This window comes from Ambystoma mexicanum, chromosome 7p (genome assembly GCF_040938575.1).
Source record: "Ambystoma mexicanum isolate Mex_15411 chromosome 7p, UKY_AmexF1_1, whole genome shotgun sequence".
Lineage (NCBI taxonomy): Eukaryota > Metazoa > Chordata > Amphibia > Caudata > Ambystomatidae > Ambystoma > Ambystoma mexicanum.
Genome location: NC_090939.1, coordinates 648,845,843 through 648,863,795, shown reverse-complemented (window position 1 = coordinate 648,863,795; position 17,953 = coordinate 648,845,843). Strand labels below are relative to the sequence as shown.

The following is a 17,953-nucleotide window of genomic DNA, read 5'->3' as shown; positions in this document are numbered from 1 at the left end:
CAACACATCCATTATATATATACAGCATTATCCGGTTCTATCTTGGCATAGTTCCTTATCTTCATTTGTTATGTTAGCCATTAAAGGCATGTCCAAAAGTGCATCCACGCCTTCCCATACCATACCATACCTTTTGACTGCTTAAATTCCACGCTACTTCTAAAACAAATCTTTTGGTTTTTGTATAACCTTTACAACTATTTTCTTTTCATTTCAGCAGTTAAAACCAAGTACCTGGTTTGCAGTGTGTTTTTTCCATAATGATGTTGAAAGGGAAGCAGGATAAACAAGAGTGCCCAAATTAAGACAGGTTTCCTGCCACTTTCCTAAGGCTTACACCCTTTTTAGACCTGTTGGTTGTCTTTACCCAAGCCTTCCAAAATGTGAATGGGGCTCTTCAGACCACATGGATAACCTTTGTCAGTACCATTGTGTGCAGTGGCTTCTTCTTGTAAGCCCCTGAAAGTTCTGTGCGCAAAGTCAATCATGCGTACCTCTACCATGGGCATGGAAGATGAGCTGGAGCCAGGAGCATCCTCTAGAGTCACTGCGAGCGTGGGGAATTCTTCCCCATCGTAAATGACAAGAAGGGAGCTGGAGTAAAGGTGGCAGGAAACCTGTCTCTCCATGGCTGGTTGCAACGTCCGGTTTCCTTGTGTTACAAGCGTAGGTTCGGCTGCAGGGGGAGCCTGTAATCGTGTAATATGGTACGCGTTCCGAGGTCCACGATACAAGTTCCACAGTGGCCGCTGGTCCGTGGCATCTGTTCCAAATTCCAAGGTGTTGGGCACGTGAGAGGTACGGTGTGATCGCCTCTACTCCTCGCCACTGCGCAGTATGTGAAAGCTCTTGTATGCTCCATGCAGGCATTCACAGGCGCGCCCCACAGCCTGTCCCCCTCAGCTTCAGTCTGTCAGCCCGGGCGCAATGCACTGTCCGCCACAGGCACAGAGCAGCCACCCGCTCTCTCTGTTTGCAAGCCTCACAGCCATTATTAGGACGCCCGGCACAGTTCCCACGGCAGTCCAACAATGGCTACTTTCCACCCGCAGTCGCGTCACCATCTTGGATCCACGCAGACTGGAGTTAGGCAATTTATCTCTGCCTTACCGCTGGCGTTCCCTGGGGGCATTCGCTCTATGAACTTCCCGGCACCCTCTAGAGAGGTTCAGTTCAGGTTGCCTGCAGTTTCAGGCTGAATATATGCTGCAGACCGGTACTCTTGCACGTATCAAGTCGGATCAGGCGGGAGCGGTTACGGGAGACGCCTCACGCCATGGCTGCCAGCCACGCCTCTCTGTGTAGTATTAAAAGTTAACTTTTGTTAACTATGTAATAAAATTTAAACATTTATTTAGGCTTTAGAACACACTGAACAATGAAACTAGCAGGTAGTAACATCACACAATACTCTATAATATATATAATCAACACTGTGTTCATTCACAATACATCATCAAATAATTAACCATGTGGAACAGGTAAGTAATGCAGATCAAATGTTGAGCCCCAGCCACAAGTTCAATTCCCTTAACTTTAGAAGTGCAGCCCTCAGATATATGGGGCCTAGTGTCCAAAAGTCACACATTCCAAAGCAAGGTTTCTCACAGGTATGCATTCTCTAATGTCATGTAGTGTTGAATCAGAATAGTTTCAAACTATTTAAAAGTTCAACAATTTACTAGAAGACCGGTAAGATGTCCTCTCTCTTCCAGACCCATGGCTAACCCCGGGCAGTGTACTTCACCCAGGTTCGACGACCAAAGGTAAGTAAAAGGGAGATAGGAGACAAAGGGATTTGTTTCCAATGTATCCTACGGAGGACAGGGCGCGACAGGCAGAGGTATGCTCATTTACCCCACCCACTGACTCCGATTTTCCCAGGGATTAGAATGGGGTGACGGGGTTACTAAGAGGTGCCCAGGTGTTGCAGGTTTGAGGATTCCTCTGGTCGTGTACAATTGCAAGAGGCAATCCCTGTCGATGAGTCAATGAAGAAATGCAGATTCCAACAACGCAGACCTCTTCAGAACTCTTCACAGGATGGAGGAAGGCTAGTTCCAGTGACGATCACCGTTTGCAGGCGACGGCAGGCGTCCTTCCAGTCGTGGTCACAGAAGCTTCTCCAAGACAGGTTCCTTGAAGATGGGAAGCTGAAATTTGGGGGAAAAGAGACTTGTGGCACAAGCTGATGACCACCAAAGTTCTGGGCTTGACTGCAAAACGGCAACGGTTCTGGTGAGGTGGCCTACGAGTGAGATGGTTGGTCCACCGGTCAGTCCAGGTACTCTTGCGAAAGCTCTGAGGGGCTGGATTCTCTAGAAGGTGTCTGTTATGAAAGATTTCTTCTTTGGCAACTTTCCCACCACCATTTCTATGGACCCCTTTCTTTTTGCTCTTTTTTTAAACAAACCTGTTCTGAAGTAAAGCCTTCAGCTGCACTTACTTTGCATTTGCTCACTCTTTGTCACAATCCATGCCCCTGACCCCCTCAGGTATAACAGCCCCCTGGCAGCAGTGGGGCTAAAGCCCTTCACATTAGCCACAAGGGCCTTAAAACTCCATCAGAAACATACATGGAGTCAGTCCTGGCGCCTTTTGCGCCAGGCTCATTATCAGAAATAAAGCAATACCAGTTTTGGACCTTAATCCAACATGGAGGCCTATTACATAGCTCAGTTCTTTAGAACCAAGCCATGCAGTCTGTTTTTTTTTATGTGTGGCTGGGCTTGGAACTACTTGGCCTGGAACTACTTGGCCTGGAACTACTTGGCCTGGAACTACTTGGCCTGGAACTACTTGGCCTGGAACTACTTGGCCTGGAACTACTTGGCCTGGAACTACTTGGCCTGGAACTACTTGGCCTGGAACTACTTGGCCTGGGCTATTTAAACCACACCCAAACAGCAGAACACGCTTCGCGTTATTCTGCACTCCTGCAGCGTAACACTCACCGTGTCCAGCTCCTGCTCATCTGCTTCTCCGGGGGCCCGATCCTGAAGGCCTAGATCTGGATTCCATTAATAACGTGGAAGAACAAGAACTGCATTAGCGAGCAAGAACACTTACCTGTGAAGTAACCGGTCTTGAATCCATCCGGCGCTTCGCTTATCTCACCCATCTCCAGAGTTTGCCGCAACCTGCAAAGGTAAAGATACAAGGATAGCATTAATAGCAATTCTTACCTGGGCAAGCAGCGAGTCCTGGCAGCACCCTGCGCTTCTCTTCCCTCGCCCATCTCTGGGTTTCGCTGCAACCTGTAAGGGAGAAGGAACAAGGTCAGCATTAACAAAGCACTTACCTGGGCAAGCAGCGCTTCGATCGCTCATCACTCCGGAACATCACTGCAACCTGTACAAAGAAGGGAAGAGAACACAGGTTAGCAATTAACACCAATAAACAGCGCAGCGCATCAATAACTCACCGTGGTCTTCGCCATCGGCGCGGCAACTCCGAGATCGCAACCATCTCTGTGAAAACAAAGACATTGTTGGGGAACAGCGTAGTGTAGCAAGACGCCGAGAAGACAGAGAAAACAGAGGGAAAGAAAGAGACAGAATAAAGGCGGAGAAGACATTATATCTCACCTGGAAGACAGCAAGCAGAGTCGGAGTCACAACCAGTCTGGACCCGACATAACGGCACATGGACCAGTGAAGCAACTAGGTCCAAGGAACGCCTGCACCAACCGCGCGCCCCTGCACAGAGACGCAGGACGGAGAGTTCAACGCACAAAAACCTAAGGTGAGCAATAACCCCAAGGGAGGGGATTTGAACCAGAGGGAGGTGGGAGTCCACCCATCACACAACCAGTATCTTAACCCTCCATTCTCCTGTTATAGGCGCTACCCAATGTCTGGCACTTAACCAAGCAGAGAGGCGTTCGGGATAGCGCTTAGACCTCCATCCAGTATCGTATGGCGCCCCCGTGGATACCAGGTGAGCGTAACACTCTTAGGGGTAAAAGGATCAGTCCTGGGATTTTATGTTTCCCTTTTGAATTCTTGTGCTTTTTAAAATCACATACAGTGCAATGGGGATACTTCTGTATCACTCTAGCTTTTTGTACTAGGGAATTTGTTACTTTTATATGTGTCTAAAAACAAGCTGGTGGCAGCAGATACATTTTTACAATTTTTGCATTAGTGTGCACATTTGCGTTTCCCACACATGGCTATTAAACATGGCTAGTGCCCTAAAATGACCATTTCACAAGATTTTCGCTAGCTTCTTTGGCCATATTGTTGCTTGGCCTTCTTCATGCCTTACTAGGTCTGGATCTCTTATAATGTCATGCACTTGCCTAGGAAAGCGGCTGCTTTCGCTGGCTAGGGATGCCTATGTGCATGTTGTGGCCCAGGACTGTCTAGGACACTCCACATCAGTGGTGATGCCAGAAAGTCTGGGGCAAATGTGAAACCAGTAGTTGACCCTGATTGGACAACTACTGGCTGTTTGAATGGTGCAGATCCTTACCATTGGTGGGCTTAGACTTGATTTCAGCTCGGATTTTGTATAAGAAGAAAACCTCTGCAGCCTTTTCTTTAGATCATTGTTGGAGCCAAGAATCCCTCAACAGCCTACTGAAGATCTGATGAGTCTTGAAGTGGCCCAGTTACCCTTCCTGTGTCCAGCCTCGTGAAGGCCTGTTTGACTTCCTGATTTCCAAAGACCCTGAGTGGTGCTCCAAACCTTGGACGACTAGTAGGACCAACTAGTTTGACACCTTCTCGAGGATCATGCCCATCTGAACCTTTGGAAGTGGCCCTGGACTGTCTGGTGGACTGACCAGCTCTCTCGTGGGCTACCTCGCCAGAAGCGTTGCCGTTTCACGTTTGAGTCCGGAACTTCAGTGGTCGCCAGCTTGTTCCTCCGGTCACCTTCTCCTCAAATTTCAGCTTTAAGAATCAAGGGATCCTGTCATGGAGCAGCTTCTGTGTACACGACTGAAAGGACACCTGCTGTCATCTTTGTGCAGAGACCGTTGCAGGAACTTGCATTTCTCCAACCTGTGAAGTGGCGTGAAGAGGCCTGAATCAGTGGTTCTTGCATTTCTTCATCGACAAAGGTTGCATCTTGCAGCTGCACCCGACCAGAAGAATCGTTGAACCTACAACTCATGGGCTCCTCTGACAAGAACTAACAGCGGAAGATCGAGCCCCCAGTGACCCCCAGATGATCCACATCGACTTAAAAGTCCTGATGTCTCCTGAAACCCTTCTGCTCACCTTTTGGTCATGGAACCTGGGTTGAGTATCCTGCACCTGGGCTAGCCTTGGGTCTGCAATACAAGAAAACATTTACTTATCTTTAGTAAAATAGTTTAAGAACTTTCAAACTATTACCAACACAAGCCTATTGAAACCTATCAGCGGAGACACTATTCTAGTGAGAAACATTGTGGCTCCGGTGACTTTTGGACACAAGGCATCAATCTTCTTTGGGTTTGGATTGATCTGGTTCCATCATTAACTGCATCTGAATTACTTATTTGCTTTGGTACTTGCGTTGTTTGAGGAATATTTGAACCTATGGTAAATGTATATATTTGTATCATAGAGTATTGTGCAATAATACTACCTGTTGGATACATTTTCCAGTGTGTTCCGAAGGCCTATAATAAATAGCTGTATTTTTATATGTGACTGTCTAAATTGAATTATTGTGTGCCATACTGTGTGGACTCTTTGGGGGCCCCTGAACACCCCCCCCCGACCCCACTCACACTCTCCTGAAAATAAGCTGCGACTGCTCTCCAAAGCTACTTTGATTAATGTTGGCTAACCTCTTAGTTCCCTTCTAGTTCCCTTCTAACTATAACTAGAGTTGCCTCCTAAAATCTGTCCACCGGGCCAGATTCTAGAAATCCATCTTAACACCATTGAGACTAGTTGGTTCCACTAGTCCAAGGGCTGAAGCACTGGCAGGGGTCTTTCAGAGATCAGGCAAATGAGCAGAGCTTCACTGGACCGGTCACCAGAGAGGTTACTGGTCCACTGCAGAAGTCATCCTCAGGTCATCAATGGGCTCATGTTCTTCAAAGGATTCTTGGATCCAACATAGAAGTAGATCTGAAGAATGGCTGCAGGAGTCATCCTCATCCAAAATCTGAGCTGGATGCAAGTCCAAACCCACCAATGGTAAGCATCTGTACCATTAAAACATCCTGGAATTGACCTATCGGGACAACTGCTGGTTTCACATCCGCCCGAATAGTGGACTGTCTTGCACCAGTGATGTGGACACCAGCCACACGGTCAGTAGCCAGATGCGGTAAAAATAAATGTGCACACCAAAAATAATGCAAAAAACTGTCAAAATGTAACTGCTGCCACCAGCCTGCCTCTAGGCACATATAAAAGTAACCAAAGATCCCATGTGTAAACAGCTAGTGTCCCCATTGCACTGTACTGTAAAGTGCTGTGTGTAATGCCAAAATACAAGAATTCAAAAGGGAAACAGTCTCCCAGTAATGATAGCCTGAAGGACTGTTCATTTCCCCCCATAACAAGTTCGCAAAAGGGAAGTGAAGCGGAAGGCTTTACTTCGCTTCAAAAAGTCCGGACAGGATCAACAACAGAGCTAAAAGAATGTGTTTCTGTAGAAAACTAGCAAAACTAAAAAGTTGCAAAAAGAAAACATTGCCTAACAGACACCAGTCACTTGCAACAATTAAGATTCCCTTCTCTACGAACAGAGCATCCAGCACAGAGAGATTGAATTTGAATCAAACCTGGCCTCATCCGTTTTACTTCCTGACTTGGGCGCTTACCTTGGGCATAGTAAACAGCGGGGGAATCAATAAGACTCTGATGATGAAATGTCAGACAGATCCTCTGACCCATCCTTGGAAGACATTCACCCTGTGAAATGTATGCTACCGCACAGATCATTGTAACAGAGGTCTCCTACATAAAATCTAACTTAAAGGAACTGCGGGCTGGCATCAGGCCATTATGACCTGCCTTCGTAAGGCCTAATCAAGAATTTTTCAACTTGAGGATGAAACGGTTTCTGATAGAGTGGGTGCACAGAAGCTTAAGAAACAAATGGAACTGCTGGAGCAATGGCTAGATAACTAAGAGTCAAGAGAGCAACAAAACGACAGATGGGCATAACCCAGAGCGTTTCGTTATGAAACACAACTCGGATTCCCCAAGAGCCCACAAAGTGCTCTTCCTCAGCTAAAAAGCCCTGCAAATTGCCAAAGTCAAAAGATAGTCCGGCAGTCAAGAGAATTACATATATTCCTACCAAGGCCTTGCCTGAAATGGCCTGGAAAAGAGGTGACTATTTGTCGAAACTAAAAGAAAACAGGATTATCGTAAAATCTCAGACTTCTGGGGCTTCCCTTCGCTTGCTTTGTACTTCCATCAGGTTGCTAACCACAGGGTTGCATCACCTTCAGCGGTAAAATGGGCCAGAGGCGGTCTGAGCGTAGAAGTTCCAGCTCAACCAGCAATGAATTCCAGGGGGAGGAAGTTTACAGCCCAGGGAGGACATCCAGGAGACGAAAATCCAAACCGAACCTAAGTTACAGAGACATAAACCCAGCCAGTATGCCCAAACTTGGTCTGAAAATTGTAGCAGCATCATTTCAGTGCCAAGACTTCCTGCAAGTAAGTAAACCTGCTTAGTGAAGCTTAGCTCTAGCAAAATATCTGAGAGAACTTTGGCCAGGATTAGGATAACCGTACACATGCATAGGGTGACCTAAGCCAGCCCTCCAAATAAACACTAGGGCACCCAATAACGGTTTTGGGGGCCAACCAATCTTTCAGGCTTACTCCAACAGGAGTCCTGTCTGAGGCTAGGGACTGGTCAAAACCACTCCAAACCACCTTATGTGGTGCACGACTGGGCTCAAAGGAGTTCATGTGGGCACAACAGCCATTTTATGCCTTTCTTATGGTTTCCCTAAAACAAAATGGAACAGAGCAGGACTTAAAGAAATTTGTAAGTACACCAAAAGCTACCCATAAGGTATATTGGGCTTACCAATGTGGTCAATCGGCATGCACCCCTGGTGATGTCAAAACTAAATTACAACTGCAACCTACTTAGATCCTAAAACCAATGTAGGGGGTGATATAATAAAGGGCCACCATGAACAATATCATTAAAGAAAGGTTGCAGTGGCAGGAAGCCTTCAGTAGAAGTCCCTCTGACCAAAAAAGAGGTCAGAGATACTCAAAAATAGTGGTCCCCAAAAAGGGAAAGCAGAACATCCAAAAAGGAAGTTATGCCATAGCATTTAGTCAAGCATCTCATGTACAAAGTAGCATTTCTGGGTGCAGTCATCTCCGTATAAGGGACAAGTGAATTTCAGGTTCTGTCCCAGAACAAGAATGCCCCAAAAGCAGGTCAAGCATTTAAAGGTGAATTGTTCACTGCATGCAAGAATGCCCCAATCTTGTTTAAAAGACTTTGCCACCTAAACCAAGGTCCTACTGCATACACGGGACAGGGTCTACACTCTATTATCTGCTAATGTTCCCATAGACACAATATGTAAAGCAGCAATGTGAAGGTTAATACATACCATCACAAACATTGCTTAGATATGCAAACAAGAGCACATTTTTTTTTATTTCAATGGCACCATCTGCATGACCACCTCCAAAGTAATATGCTGCTTGTTAATGGATGCATAACATGTGAATTTAAACATATTCTTAACCCGTAGATGACCAACATTACAAGCTCCAGCATGACGGTTACTGATGTGAGGGGTCAGAAATGTGAGGGCGACAACTTTGTGAAGGTTTTTCAAAAGAAGCCATTGTATTAACTCAACAGGTTGGATACATGCCTCACTATCCCTACCCTGATGAGGATTACCCAGCCTAAAATAAACTAAAGGAAACGCTCTTAACATTAACAAAGGGGTTCTGTCCCTCACACTTAAACATACACCAATTTAACAAGGAATATATGGCAGTTCAACAGCAGCAAATGTAATAGTTCAATTCACATCATAACTGTTTCTCCTTCTAATCTGTGTGACTTTCCCTTCCCCATATTCAAGCCGGATTTTGTTCAGCAGTTCAAAAACATAAGTTAAGGCAATCCTATCTCGTAACAAAGTTCCACTTCAGTTCTCTTTTTGTTCCCAACTTCATAACACAACGTTTCAACTTGTATTTAACTACCAGTTCACAAGAGTTCAACAAAGATTTAATGTTTTCACTTGCAACAAAGTTCTTGAAACAGTTTCTTTGCATCAGCAAAGAATATTTCCTTACTTCATTGGTTTCAACCAAAAAAGCTCTTTGTCAGGATATTTCTGCATCAGTTCATAAAACCACTTGTTTGACAATATTAAATACTTTTGCAGCAGTTGACATAACACTTTAGCGGATCTTCAACTTCTTCTTTAAGATTTGTAACCATACCACAGTACTTCAGTGGCTTCCACCTGGTCCACTCACCTGCCAGGCTTATTAAGACAAAGCTCTTTGCTCTGGTGTACTCTCCTGCCAGAACAGATCAAAATAAAACTACGTTCTCTGACCTGGTGTACTCTCCTGCCAGGCCAGAATAAACTACTATTTACAAGTACTTCTGTGGTAAAGGTTAAGCTCAAACGGGTTAGCAATGTATTTTGCTCTACAACATGAATTATAAGAAACTCTTCAACGGAAATAAGAATCACATTGGTGCTATTTGTTACATATTGTGATTGCCACACTCTCTGCCGGTTATGCTCGACTCCTTCTGAGGGTCTTTTTTCAGAAGGGCAGCTTTCCTGATACTTTTGTTTCTTCCCTTTTGCAGTAATCGACTACTGTTAAGGGTTCTGTTTCACTTTCACACTTTTTTGGCTTAGGCAATGTTGGCTTAAGCCATTTTTTCTTATGACCTCCTTTTCACGTGGGCAACAGTTTTTACCAACACTGAAAGTCTCAACTACCTTCTTTTGGCTTGGACAATTCTGGTTCTTTCTTAATTTCCTGGGTATATTTCTCTTTTGGCTTTGGCAATGATAGTTTGTCTTTTGTCCTATGGATGTTGCCCTTACTTGTTGCTGGCTCTTATTATGCCCCACAATGTCATAATCACAGTCTTCTGGTATGAGAATCAGGTTCTTATTCTTCCATCTGTGCCCTTTTAAATCAGCTTTGTTAACAACAGAGGAATGAACCTGCTTTACAATATTACAGTATTCAAAATGTTTCTTCTTCAACTTTACTACGTTTACCACATTTCTGAGGTTAAGCACCCTGGACTTGACCAGCGGGCAGTTACGGAGTGCTGTGAGGTCACAATCTAACAGTGAACTCATTCGGGGTCCTTTGCTTCTGTTTCCCCACGCGGTCCGGCAACCTCTCCTTCACCACTTCCCGCAGCCCGGCACCAGCAGGGTTTTCCTGGCTGCCACAACTCTCCAGTGCTAGCCTGCCACCGGTGCTTGTCTGACAATGGGGAAAACGATTAAATGGCGCGCTTTCTGCTGCGTGACCTCTGCAGTTGCGATCCTCAGGGATAGATTTGTCTATCCCAGTGCTTCCCGTTGCGCAAGCTCTGCAGTTATGGTCTTGAACATAAAAGACCCTCTCAGGATCGGCATCCAATTTACACACCACTGTAGTCCCGGTGTCTCGGCTCACATCTGACTTCTGCTGCCACGTGGAGGTAGGAAAACTATTCAACCTTTTGCTACTGCTATTCCTCATGGCCTGCACCTGAGGGGCTTTTTATGCCTCCCAGTCCTCCTCAGGTGTGGGTCATTAGTCCTAATATGCTGTAACTTGCAGTCTTGTGCCTCGTCAGTCCTCTTTTTCTTCCCAGTACTTGGGGAATTGAAGGCCACAATATCAAAATAGGCTTTCCTAACCGCTTCTACTTTAAAATAGGCCATTAGAAGGTTGGGGTCTTGGGGGGAAGTTCTACAAGGATGTTTCCCATTCTTCCTGACCTGTTCTCCTACCCCCCACCCCCATATGATCGTCCCGCAGAACAGCATCCCCATGGCCCATGGTCAGGATCAGAAAGCGTCTGCCTTTCCCTGGCCACACGAGAAGGGTCCCAGGTCAGGGTTCCTGGGTGAATCATCTCTGATTTATCACACTGAGCAAGTGTTTTAGACTCGCATGAGCCCCTTCAGTCTCCAGAATGCAAATCACACACAAAAACAAAATATGTGGCTCTCCTTGCACTAATCAAGGGTAGTGTTAGGAGATATTTTCTTTTTGCACCTTTCCCTCCATAGATTCCCATGAGGCCCCCAGTAATTTTGCTTATTTTAGGGAAACTGACCTGTCCCTAAGACTGCCAATACCGAGAGACTTTGTTTTGAAATTCTGGGGGCAGCTGTGTGATTTTTACTGTTTTTGTGATATTTTTCTCCATGTTCTTGTTATTGTTGAGGAATATATGGTGCACACTGCAAAGCAATAGAAAGAATGTTTACAACAGTGTAATGAGCTAAAAGAGTTAGAAATAGATTTCTTTTTAGACTATCACATTAAATGTATGTAATACTATCAGATGTATTAAGAGTAATAAATACACTGTCTGCTTGCAACTTATCTTGTTATGAAGCGCCTAGATGTTTGACACAGCATCATGCTATTTCTGCTCCAAGAGATGAGATGGATTTATTCCTTATGTTAAATTAGCTATTGATCTCACGTGGCAGCCCCCGTTTTTATGCTTCGTTGTACAAATGCCCATCTACCATGTGAATTATTTGGCTACCCAACAGATTTTTTAATTATATATCTATACATAGCAAGTGTATTTCATGGTACTGTTGTTCATTAGATGTAAAGTCAGTATTCACAAAATAGAGAAAAAAGGACAAGTACAGACAAAATAAACCTAAAGTAGTTGCACAAATACAATATGAAGATGACACCCACTCAAGTGACTAAAATGGAAGAAGCATGAATATTATTCTGATATCTACTTATCTATCCTTCCCGATGCCAAATTCAAGATTTAGTAACTACATTGTAACATTCCAGACAAAGAAAAGCTGTAAAAGTACTTTTGCGGATAATTAACATTTCCCAATTGATGTGTTTTGATATGTGATCTGTAAACTGTACAGTAAACTTTACAGTATAACTAAGTTCTGCGACGAGGAATATACTGTATGTTGTCAATGTGTAATTATGTCCGTAACCCCTGCCATTTAACACTAATTCTAATTGCAACCTGCAGCTATCGCTTGTCTTGCCGATATTGGCAAGTTTGAACATGGAAACCAATCTTTCCTATAGTGATCTCTAGGAGAATTTATATTATTGTATGTCAGCAAAATGTGGCTTTTTTGTGGTTGCAGGTTATTCTTAACTTGGCTCCTTCAAAATGTGTGCACTTAGGATATAGAATGGCATGGCTTATTTAGATCATTCTTGAATGTTATTGCAATGATTGTCTTTTAATTTTAACATAGGAGGCACTCTGCAAACCGTACTTATAGCTCACAAAATATTCAAAAGGAGACTATTTTGTTAAATTGTGTATTTTTATTTTCAGACAAGCTGGTATAAGGAATGGGATGTGTTTTGGTCAAGCTAAACAGTTGTGTCCAAACTTAAACGCTGTACCGTTTGATTTTGATTCGTACAAAGAAGTTGCACAGACCTTATATGAAACACTAGCAAGGTAACAACAATTTTATTTTTTTATGCACCAAAAATATACAGAACTTAATAATGAGAATAAACGAAGATTCAGACATGCCGGTACTGAGCATTTCAGCTGGCTCTCCAGTGCTGTGTATTTTCCAACCCGCACAAGGTCCTGATGGATATGGGGTGGTTTTAGTTCTGTGTCTTGTGCTGTTTTTCAAAATGTTGAATGTTTATATAACCTATTAAATGTGTAAAATTGTGAAAAAATAGTGTTTTTCAAAAGATAATTCAACAACATAAATACTGGGAAATGGAGACAGACCGACTTCATTGATGAATTCCTTAGTAAATTGAGTCTGTGCTGTTATGGCAAAAGCCCCTGAGAAAGTTTCTTCCAATTATTTCTTCATTATTGTTCAGCTATGTTCCTGAACCTGCTTGTTTGCATTTTGTATGCAACTGAGGGATTACGTGAGCCACTATGTGTAGGAGCTTAGCAAGCATGCCGTCAGAAATTTAAAAACCTAGAGCAACATGCTGCATTTCTTAAAAATCTGTTAATGTTTGTTAAGCAGAAACCTGTGCAGTTCCCTTAGGGACCACTGCAAAAAATTTAAGACTACAGGTGTTAGCGGTAAGCCCAATTGGTAGCAGTCTGTACCACCCAGATTTACCTGGTAGCTGTGGCTGAGCAGTCAGACCTCTCTCAAGAAGAGTTAGGCAGTATATAGAGTATACACAATAGGGCTCAAAATATAGTAGCACAAGCAAACACTGACCAGAGCTTTGGTATAAAACTATACAATTATTTATTTAAAAACACACTTGTAAAAATACACTGGCACTATATGTCAAGCAAGTTCAAACACAGTCACTAGAAATATATACACCTCCCGAATTAATTATTTGACAAGTCTAGGTTAATACACCACTTATTTAGCAAAACAGAGGTGAGCGCGTAACCATAGATGGCACTCCAATAATTATTTAAAAAGGGAGAGAAAAGGCAGAAATAGGAAAAACGCACAATACCAACACTTTTAAAGAACCACAGCAAGTCAAGAAAGGTAGGGTCTACTGTAGAGCAAAAAGTTCATAGGGCAGGCCCACTCCTCGAGAGAGCAAGGCGGAATGTGCCCAAGATCACACAGTGGAATTGCACTAAACGTCTTTGCAGGAAAGTCAAAAAGAGGTTCGATCAAGTTAGAAAGGTAATGTTAACAGGTCTGAGGTCACCCCAGGATAGAGAGTCAAGGATTTACGGGACGCCTTGGACAGTCTGTTGCAAGGGAGACCAGGCAGGACACAGTACCTGAAATGGTGAGAAAGCTCCAGCGGGGGCAGTTGTTCCTGGCAGCGGGTGCAAGTTGGGGCTTCGTCCAGGGGAAGAGAAGATCTCAAAAGTGGAGGAAAGCTGGAGATCGTTGCACTGCCAGGGAAGAAACCAGCCGCTGAGTTTCCCGATTAAAAGGTAGTACCCTTTTATTCGTGGTAGTGGTGAAGCGTGGCTATCCGGCCGCCGGGGTGCTTGGCACGGGCGATTCGACCACGAGACGATCCAGGAAGGCGAAAAGGGTGAACTGGTTGGTCCCACCAGCTCAAAGGGAAGAAGACTCTCCTGGAAGAAGATCTTCTCTGTCGTCGGGAAAGTGGTGAGTTTCATACAGCAGGGCTCCACCGGTGGTGTCGTCGTTGTAGATGGCTCAGGTTCTCCCCTCTTTGGATTCTTTAGGTCCTGTGGTGACTTCTGAAGTTCCAGTCCCCAAAGCCCTGCTTTTATGCAGCAAAACCCCCATTCATCAGCCTAGCTGTCAATCAAACATGCTAAGTGGTGAGCCGGGCGGCTCACCACTGGCCCAATCACACAAGAGTGCGACTTGAGTTGCCAAGGCAACTCAGTCCAGGGTGCCTATTACCCCCTCCCACACATCCTGTAGACCCAGACAGAGTGGCACCACTTTTGGAGGCTTCTGTGCAGAAGCCCGCCAAAAGTGGAACAAAGGGCTCGACTTGGGTTGGGGTTAAAGAGGTCGAACACAAACACCATTTTAAAACCGAGTCCTGGCAAAAAGACCCAACCGGGGAATAAATATTAAATGAATAACCCGGCGGTATCTTTAACATTGCACCAAAAAAGTGGTGTGTTTAAAATGAATGGGAAAATCCCATAGGAAATATTCCGGTGGAATATTTCGCGTGATAACCACTGCCACCAGCCAGAAACTCGACAAGGGGGGACTGGACAGTGCCCCCCTTGAGAAACAGACCCAGGGGCAATCGCATTACCCCTACCAGTACTTCCACAATATGATGGTTTGTACTGGTTCTGTTCACAATTTAAGACTAGTAAAGTCAATGGTGACTTTACATGCCCTGGGAGACACAGTATTCAGTCCCAGGGTATGGAGTCTATGTTTGGGTGTCACTATGACACCCCTGTGTTACTGCACTGAAGGTGCTGTATAACACATATATCAAAAACACATGAAGCCCTATGGAGTAAAAGACCCCATAGCCCATAAAACACATTACAAAGTCAAAGGACATTCTAAAATCATGTTCAAGAGTGGGAGAAAAAGAGTCTCACTCTTAGCAGGAGAAAAAAATAAACCCCAAAAATCCAGCAAAGCTGCTGGGGGACTCACTAGGTTTGGGGAAATTAGCCTTTACAGAGAATTCTCCCTAACAATGGTTGCACAATACACACAAAATATATTACTGCAATGCACCAAAAGTGTTTCAACCATTTTCCAACATCCAATATCACCCCCCCTGGAGCAACACAGTTGCAATCCAATGTTAAATACTCCCACAAAAACTAGGAGGGTCAGAGAATAGAAAGGAAGAGGGGAATAATAAAGAGGGTTGAAAAGAGGCAGAAAATAATAGTAAGAATCTAAGTGCAGAGAAAGTTAGAAGTTAGAGAAGTGAAGCTTGAGCGAGCTCAGGGCGGGAAGTGAAATGTACAAGAGGGAAATTGTGCAGCGCTTCACTCAGACGGGACCAATATCCCTTCATAAAGCCAAAAGCCTGTCCCTGGTATTTTAAAAACATTCTCCAGCATCATTCATCCTGCTCCCCATTCCTATTGAAGCAATCGGGTTGCAGACAAATCACCAGGTTGGGTTGGCCTTTTGAGCGAACAGTCAAAAGACCCCAGGTAAACACCAGAGAGAATAAGAGTTGACCTTCCCATATTCAATGCGTAGATGTTTCCTACCCACTGGCCTGTGTCAGGTTTCTGTTACTGCTCAAAGTAAAGTAAAGCTCTCTGCAGTTTCAGGATCATCAAAAACATGGCGCTTGCCTTGAATACATGTCTGTTAACTTGACAGGATATCAAACGGAAGATGTTAATGACATGGCTGCAAGATTTATCCTGGTCAGTAGTCGGCATGCACCATTGTTGTATGGATGCCTCGCTTACGTCTGGGAAGAAAAGCACTTTATTCCCATCAAGTCCCAGTAAACAGTTCTGTGCTACCTTTTGAATCAACAATTCCTGAGCTTCGAGATGACATAAGACCGCCACCACTGTACCTTCCTTTTCCATGTCGAAAGATGTTAATTTCTGTGTAGGGAAGACAGTAGGCTCTTTATTGTCAAGAGGTTCCCCGCTATCTTGAATTCCTACATTTTCACCAAAAAGCAGCTGGAGGATTGTGCGCAGGTTCTTGGGGTATTGCGGAAGGGATGTCCAGAATCCAAATGTTGGCAGCCCCCCTTAGAGTTTTCTTATGCTTCCAACTTTGAAATAGATCAAATGGTTACTGGAAGTTGATTTTCAATGCCAGATACATTGTCTCCCACTGAATTTAAAAGCCCCTCCAACTTAGTATCTCCACTTATGCGCTCCTTCAAAGCCGTAGACCCACTTCTCCATCTCAATGACTGGTTCCTCGAGAACTGATCACCACCATCACGTTGTTGAAGCCTTTGGACATATTGCTCTTGCCAGCTGTGGGCAAACCATGTCCCAGGGTTTAGCAACAGCTGCCTCCGTCTTCAGCTCCATTTTACCCTGCATTGACCCGCAGCTGAACGGATGAAGCACCACTTGCAGTGTGTTTACTGATTGTGCAATTATCGGAGATTCTGCAACCAACTAGGGTCCTTCCACTGTGCCAGCTTTGGCTCATCTGCTCCCTCCAAACAATAATCAATCCATCAGGTAGTCATCTCCCCCTCTGGCTTCCAATGTACGTCACCAGGGATCAGGTTTGCGCTCTCAACTCGCCCTTCTTGTTATGCCCTGAGCTCTTCACTGCTGCGGCCCGGGCTACCCACCTGGAAACTGTATCCTCGCTAGCGGCTGCAGCATGCAGGGTTTGACCAGCGAGCTGGAGGCGGTGGATCCTGGCACAGTCTCTTGGGTAGACGGTGTGCATGGGCGCGGCCATTGCAGAACACATTGCGCATGCGCGTAGGCCCAGACACGACCTCCTTGCGCTCGCGCCATACTCACATGTCCTGCGTTGTCAGGCAATGGCGCCCGCTGCAATGATCACGTCACGTGAGCAGCAGGCTATTTAAAACCAGCTGTCCATGACATTGGTGCGTTTCAATACTCTGTATGTTTGCATCTCTGGGAGGTTGCTTGTTCCTGTCTCCGGTGTTCCCTGCCTGGGCTATTCTCTCTCTCTTTCTCTCTCTCTCTCTCTCTCTTTCTCTTTCTCTTTCTCTTTCTCTTTCTCTTTTTCTCTTTTTCTCTTTTTCTCTTTTTCTCTTTTTCTCTTTTTCTCTTTTTCTCTTTTTCTCTTTTTCTCTTTTTCTCTTTTTCTCTTTTTCTCTTTTTCTCTTTTTCTCTTTCTCTTTTTCTCTTTCTCTTTTTCTCTTTCTCTTTTTCTCTTTCTCTTTCTCTTTTTCTCTCTCTTTCTCTTTCTCTTTTTCTCTCTCTTTCTCTTTCTCTCTGTTTTACCCACCGCCCTGGTCTCCTGCCTTTGCCTTGGTTCTTGCCTGCCTTGGTCTCCTTTCTACTGTCTCCTGCCATTTCCTCCCCCCACCCTTGTTACCACACTCTTCTGGCGGCCATTTCCCGCGCTGAACTGCCTTTTTGGTGTTAGCTAATATCTATTGCACCATCTTTCCCAGCCAGCGACTTGCGCTGTCCTCACGCCACGTACATCCGGGAACAGCTTCCTCGTGGCGTGGGGTGCTGGCCCCCGGGTGCCTGGTCTGTCATTCCAAGTCCAGGGGGGAGCTTTGGGGTCAGGCTCCACTTCATGTTGACCACAGGTTGGAATACTGGAGGACAGAATAAGACCCAGAAACGAAACCCCTCCACCACAGACCTGGATCAACCGTGTTCAGGTACTTGACACCTCTAATCCTCTGTCAGGGCTCTTGCTTCCCTACAGGATCTGTTGCAG

At 44.9% G+C, this 17,953-nt stretch overlaps 1 protein-coding gene across 4 annotated transcripts in view; it reads left to right on the top strand.

Moving 5' to 3' along the window:
* The window catches only part of REV1 (REV1 DNA directed polymerase), a 1,193,441-nt gene that overhangs the window by 443,893 nt on the left and 731,595 nt on the right, over positions 1–17,953 (top strand). For all 4 annotated transcript variants that reach the window (XM_069636691.1, XM_069636693.1, XM_069636692.1 and 1 more), the window contains one exon: positions 12,487–12,615. In XM_069636691.1, coding sequence (XP_069492792.1) covers positions 12,487–12,615 — 129 coding nt within the window. The remainder of the gene's footprint in view (positions 1–12,486; positions 12,616–17,953) is intronic.